At 40.0% G+C, this 7,129-nt stretch overlaps 1 protein-coding gene across 1 annotated transcript in view; it reads right to left on the bottom strand.

Annotated features, from left to right (window-relative positions):
- Positions 1-3,537: 3,537 nt before the first annotated feature.
- Positions 3,538-7,129, bottom strand: part of plcb3 (phospholipase C, beta 3 (phosphatidylinositol-specific)) — a 134,917-nt gene continuing 131,325 nt past the window's right edge. The window contains exons 34-35 of the mRNA XM_080741279.1: positions 6,040-6,114; positions 3,538-4,455 (exon numbers count right to left, since the gene is read on the bottom strand). Coding sequence (XP_080597405.1) covers positions 4,174-4,455; positions 6,040-6,114 — 357 coding nt within the window. The 3' untranslated portion in view covers positions 3,538-4,173. The remainder of the gene's footprint in view (positions 4,456-6,039; positions 6,115-7,129) is intronic.

The raw sequence follows: 7,129 nt of genomic DNA, 5'->3' as shown, positions 1-7,129 counted from the left end.
AATATAAATAATAAGCCAACATTTAACACAACCCCCCACACTCTCTCTCTCTCTCTCTCTCTCTAGCACTTGTGGTCAGTAGTAGAATTCAAGTAGATCTTTTACACAGGAACGTCATGTACATAACAACAAAAAACATAATTGAAAATACATAATTCATCTATCATTTTCCCCCGTACCAAATGAAAACATAAAAGCATCTATTATCGTACCCCGCTCCAAATGCAAAGAAAATGATAATAAAAAGTAAAATAAAAGTGGAGAGTCAACGTTTAATTAAATGTAGGGGTAAGCGATGTTATTTTGCTTGTTTGTTTAACGAGTGTTAAATAGCTCTGCGTTGCGATAGTAATCAGAAATTATTGCTATAGAGTGTTTGTTCAGTAACAGTGTTAAACAGCTCTATATTGTGACAGTAATCATTGCCATAGTGTTTGTTCAGTAACAGTGGGACAACTTTGGGTTTTTACAACACGGGTTAATATTTTAGATTGTAATTAGAGAAAAGAAAAGACAAGTGTTAAAATGTTTTCATTTACTGCTTTCTATCGTTTCAGCGATTTTAGTACCGTATTTTCCGGACTATAAGGCGCACTTAAACGCCTTTAATTTTCTCAAAAAACTACAGTGCGGCTTATAGTCCAGTGCGCCTTATATATGGATCATTCATTGACATTGGAATTCCCTTTAGCACAGCTCCATCTGTTGGATGCATAACGCAACGGTAGCGTCTATTATGTGCGCCTTATAGTCAGGTGCGCCTTATATATGAAAACAGTTTGAAAATAGACCATTCATTGACAGTGCGCCTTATAATCAGGTGCGCCTTATAGTCCAGAAAATACTGTATTTTGATTTCAGTGGTTGGGGGCATGCGTACAAGTGACTAAATATGGCTTTTTAGACACAATAAGCCAGCAATTTCTTTACTATTTACACCAGCCCCCATAAGTCACATCTGCCCATGAAAGATTGCGGTGCATCTTGGGAATGGGCTTATTGTGTCTAAAAAAGACATATTTAGCCACTTGCATGCTTGCCCCCAACCTGCATGCAAATCAAAATAGTTAAAAACGATTGAAAGAAGTGAATGAAAACATTTTAACACTCATCTTTTCTTTTCTCTAATTACAATCTAAAATATTAACCCTTGTTTAAAAAAAAGAAAAGAAAAGTTGTCCTTTAAATAGCTCTATATGATGATAAAGACAATGATGGAATGGGTGCTCTTTCCCGATTGGCCGAAATTGTCAACCCAAAAGAAAAGTGTATTTTCTGTTTATTAAAGAGCCGGAGAGACATGGAGAAACCCGCTACCGAACAAACACTCTATAGCAGGGTTCCCCAATAGGTGGCCCGCGGGCCGCAAAGGGCTACTGTCTGGACCCAACCAACGAACCCCAGTAATAATGGTGGTATAAGAGCAGCAACAACACTATATATCGTCGTTGTCGGGTGGAAACCTTGTGTCTCAAAAATGTGTATGTTCATTCGCAAAGCAAAGCCCTGCTTCATCAAACAAGGCCGTCGAACAAAAGTAGTGAAAACAGAAGATCTACAAGCACACAACGCCTCGCGGCGCGAGGCGTTGTGTGCTTGTAGATCGTCTGTTTTCACTAGTTTAAATCATTTTTAAAATGATAAATGCAAAACTAACGGTTTTGGACATACAAGATTTCCACCCGACAACGACGATATCTGAACTGTCGCTGGAGTAGCGGGAACGCCACCGTCGCCCCCTGCAATGTTGTGGCCCTCGGCTTGGTACCCTAGACATAATTCAATGTTGTGGCCCTCGGCTTGGTACCCTAGACATGATTCAATGTTGTGGCCCTCGGCTTAGTACCCTAGACATAATTCAATGTTGTGGCCCTCGGCTTGGTACCCTAGACATAATTCAATGTTGTGGCCCTCGGCTTGGTACCCTAGACATGATTCAATGTTGTGGCCCTCGGCTTAGTACCCTAGACATAATTCAATGTTGTGGCCCTGGGCTTGGTACCCTAGACATAATTCAGTGTTGTGGCCCTCGGCTTGGTACCCTAGACATAATTCAATGTTGTGGCCCTCGGCTTGGTACCCTAGACATGATTCAATGTTGTGGCCCTCGGCTTGGTACCCTAGACATAATTCAGTGTTGTGGCCCTCGGCTTGGTACCCTAGACATAATTCAATGTTGTGGCCCTCGGCTTGGTACCCTAGACATAATTCAATGTTGTGGCCCTCGGCTTGGTACCCTAGACATAATTCAGTGTTGTGGCCCTCGGCTTGGTACCCTAGACATAATTCAGTGTTGTGGCCCTCGGCTTGGTACCCTAGACATAATTCAGTGTTGTGGCCCTCGGCTTGGTACCCTAGACATGATTTGGCCCTTGGGGAAAACTAATTGGGGAACCCTGCTCTATAGTAATGATTACTGTCGCAATAGATAGCTATTTAACTTTTTTTTTTGTTTAACCGAACTATATCACTTACCCTGCTTTTTTTATTTTTTTTTACAGGCAGCAAATGAAAAAAAAAAAGAAAAATACAGTAATGGGTTAAATCAGGGGTCTTCAACGTTTTCAGGCCAAGGACCCCTTAGTTGAGAGAGAGATGAAGCAGGGACCCCCACAACCTGTTCATAGATTCCATATAGTTTCATCGTTTGACAGCACAATCATCAGTGTATTTTGGATTCATGTCAATTTGTGTTTTCAGATATTTAACCACTTGAACCGTCAATAATTAATAAACTTGACCTTTCACTCTGTACTTAGTCTGCTCTTTTTACCCCTCTACACCAAACCTCTTTGCCAAAAATAGCCGATCTACAAGCTCAAGAGATTTTCGGCTAAAATTCTCAAAATATGGACACTAGGGTTCAAGTTGTTAATATAAAAAGGATTGGAAGATTTGGAGGACCCCCTGTAGTAACTCTGAGGACCACCTAGGGGTCCCGGACCCCCTGTTGTTGAAGACCCCTGGGTTAAACAAAGACAACGTAACTGACAAAGAGTGTAAATTGTTAGATATAAAGTACCGTTTAGTTTGTGTCACAATTATTCTCTTTTTTTGTCTGTTTTTTGGGGGGTTCAACATTCAAGGTCAGTGTCAACTCTTATTATTCTCAGATTAAATCCTAAATCCTCGCGAGGCGAGGATTATGTTTTCACCACTGTGAGTCTGTCCGTCTGTCTGTCTGTGAACAGCTAATCTCTAAAATATAATAATAATAAAACATTAAAAAACACGTGTCCATTATTTCTGCGGACAGGGCCCCTGTAGCAACTCATAATGTAATAAGGGCTTATAATGTAATAAAAAGATGTAATAAAAACTCACAATGTAATAATCAGCTCATAACATATTAAAAAACAAGTGCGTAATGTAATAATTAAAATGTAATAAAAGCTCAATGTAATAATCAGCTCAAAATGTAATAAAAATACATTATTACATAATGAAGTTTTATTACATTATGAGCCTCCTATGTGAAGATTCTTAATGTAACACATTATTACATTATTGAAAAATGCATTACGTTATGCGCTCGTTTTTTATTACATTATGAGCTGATTATTACATTATGAGTTTTTATTACATTTCTCTTATTACATTATGAGCCCTAATTACATTATGAGTTGCTACAGCCCCTAAACTAAGTATTTGGTATATTCTGAAAAGGGGCAAATAATGCAAAATCCTGTACTTAGCTAAAAGCCCCCTCCTGTTTTATCTATTGTCATTACAGAAAAAAATAACTTTACACCCTGGTCTGTCACTCACGCTCTACAAACGTCTCGTAAGTAAGAATTGACTCTCTTTCTCTTCTCCCAAAATAAAAACAAAAAGCATTTCAGTAAAACTCTCGTGGCTGCCGCGTAAAGCCAGTGTTTTCGATACACAAGGTTTTTCCACTCTCACATTTTAACGTTCCAGTGAGATGTACGATAAAAAAATAAACAATAAAAAATTAAAACAAAACAAAACATTAAAAAGCTCTAAAAACTGAAAAAAAGACAGTTTGTGATAATAAAAACAAAAGAATCAATAAAATTAATCAACGTAAATACCCCGAATGATTACTTCCCCATATTTTTTTATATCATTATACACCCCACTAAATATATATTCTATTGTTTCTTCTTCTTTTTTTCTTTTTCTCCTCTTTTTTTTTTTTTTGTACACAGACTAATTTACGCCGAACGGCGCCTCGCCCTCCGATAGGACGGCGGCGTTTGACGAGCAGGAGGAGTCGGCCAATGAGGCCAGGCTATTGTCCAGGCTGCGGTTCCAGCAGGAAGTGCCGCGTATGGGCGTGGGCGGGAAGGTGGGCGTGGAGCAGTTGGAGGAGGGCGGGCCCGATCCGGAGCCCTGGCTGGGGGTGGGGCTGCCGCTACCGCCTCCGCCGCTGTGATTGGCCGAGGGCGAGAAGAGGGCGTCGCTGCGGAGGCCCTTGCTGCTAAGCTCCGCCTGCAGGTAAGGGGGGGCCATATGGAAAAAAATACAATATCAAAAATATTTAAGCTGTAAACACAATCTTATCATGATTCTTTTTCATGTTGGTACAACCACGTACAAAGTGACAAAAACTAAAAGAAAAAGGAGGAACAGACCATTTAGAGCAGTGCTCCTAATGCATACATGGGCAACTGGCGGCCCGGGGGCCACATGCGGCCCCCACCTTCACTTAATGTGGCCCGGAGATTAATATTGCAAAACTGATAGACTTCAGGTATTAATTTACAATTCTAAACATACAAACATGACCCGCTTTTATTACTTCAGTCTATATTAGTAGCTTAATGACTAGTACTAGTCTTTTTTTATGCCCAAAGTATTTGTATTTAAGTTCCTAAAGTTAACATATATAACATTTTAAATAAAATATTTTCAGGATTCCAATTAAAAAATACCCCGAAAAAATTCAGGATTCCAATTCCAAAATGGCGAAAAAAAAAAAAAAAAAAAAATCTTAACAAAAATCTTAATTCAAAAGGATCTTTTTCTTTCTTTTTTTTTTTTTTAAGCCCTCCCTCATTGTATCACGGTATATACGATGCATATCGTAGAGACATTGTGTCGTCTCAACGATATTTGCCAGTGCCACCCACCATATCGCCCACCACAGGGATGGGACGAGATGAAATTGTCATGTCCCGATTATTGTGACCCAATTTTTTTTGATATAGGATATTATCACGATAATCATCAAAATATCCATTATTTTGGGGCAGAATATTTGCCAAAAAACAGCCGGCTATTTTCTGGCAAAGATATTTGGTAGAGTGAAAAATAAAAATAAGACTGTATCGAGTATGTTATTTTGTGGTCTGTTTCACCACTAATAGAGGGTTTAAATTAATGGTACCAGATATGCAGCTGGGCCAATAAAAGGTGAATGACAAGAGGATAATTTCAAATACATTTAGATCTCCACAATACAATTATCATGAGAGTTTTTTTATCACGATAAACTATATTATTACCCGGCTTGTTTGAATGCTTGATTCTGATTGGTCAATCGCTGAAATCAGCGCTCTATAACAGACCACTGCTAACCAAAGGCTCAGAACACCTGCTGCACTCAAGCTGCACTGTGTGAATCTTGTGCTGTAGCCAAAATGTCAGCCATCTAAACAAACACACAGCGACATTTACAACCAAACGTTGGTCTCAAGAATGTTTTTAAAAATATTTTAAGCGAGAAATAGACGACGTAGTGTCAGAAAATGGATTCTATCAAATCAGCACTTCCTTGTTTTTCAAGGCGACTGTGTCGCGCTGGGGGGGGATGCCCAGCGCAACACTTGTGGAATACTTTCATCCGTCTGTAAACAAGGAAATACTTGTGTTTTGTTTTTAGTTTTGAGTCAAATTATTAATTTTATTTAGTAGCCGGGTAATAAGCGGGATAATGAATGGCTCCTTGGAGGTTGTCCATATATAACATCCCTTCGAACTGATAACTGAGTTAACAGTCCGTGGGGATGTTATATATGGACAACCCCTAAGGAGCCAGTCGTTATCCCTTACTTAACGATCAGCGCCCCCTACCTGCAGGTGCTGGCAGATCTCCTGGGGAAGACGCTGGAGCTCCGCCTCCAGATCCTTGTCCAATCGGGACTGTTGCTGCAGGAAGGTCACAGAGACAGAGACACAAACAGAGTAGCATGTTTATAGGTTGATTTAACTGGGTTTTTACCCCTCTTTTACTTCCCCAGTTTATGAGTTGGACGTAGCGCATGGAAGGAACACGTTGTTCCTTATCCCTCTGCCAGGGGCCCCGCGCTGGCCAGGTTGGGACCCCCAATTATGTTGGGGAGTCGCGGGGGTCGTGTGAGGCAACATTGCTACACCTTGCTTCTCCTCTCCTCTCTAGTTTCCCCCTGACACCAAGCTAAGTTGAAGCCACCAGTGGAGCCCACATCCCCACTCCAACTCCTACCCTGCTTCATCATACAAGGCTGTCGCACAACAGTAGTGAAAACAGCCGATCTACAAGCACACATCGCCTCGCACCGCAAGGCGTTGTGTGCTTGTAGATCGGCTGTTTTCACTAGTTTAAATCATTTTTAAAATGATAAATACAATACTGGCTTTCAAGCAGTTTCAAGGGGCACACTTGACCCTTCTCAGGGGCACACCAAAGGTCCCCAGGCACAGTGGTTGAGAAACACTGACTTAGACATTAGATTCAGATTCCTACTATTTGTCACAGATATTGCTGTATGTGAGATTTGTGCTCCACATTTGTGTCCCAGCGCAGCTGACGGCTAGTCATTGCATTTTTTCTCATTTTCATTTTTTCATTTCATTTGAAAGCTGGGGATCATAGCTACAAAATGATATATTGGTTGTGGAGATTGAACCAACAGTTTTGAAGATATGGCTTATAGAATGATGCCATGCTGAAATACTACTTTTGAGATATTCAAGTTCTAAATAAATGTCTAACCTGCAAATGACCTGACGATCTCTCACATTAATTAAAAAAAGTCTTATTTACATACAGAGTTAAGCTCTGGCGTTTAAGTGAAATGTAGCCTAGATATTTTGAGATGCATTTGTGGCTTTTTTCATTTTAGAAAAAAAAAAGAGAAAAAAGTCATATTAGCAGTAGTGAAAAACCCTGCCTTCCGAAATG

Source organism: Nannobrachium achirus, assembly GCF_963921795.1.
Source record: "Nannobrachium achirus genome assembly, chromosome: 14".
Classification (NCBI taxonomy): Eukaryota; Metazoa; Chordata; class Actinopteri; order Myctophiformes; family Myctophidae; genus Nannobrachium; species Nannobrachium achirus.
This window is presented reverse-complemented; position numbering and strand designations above follow the sequence as displayed.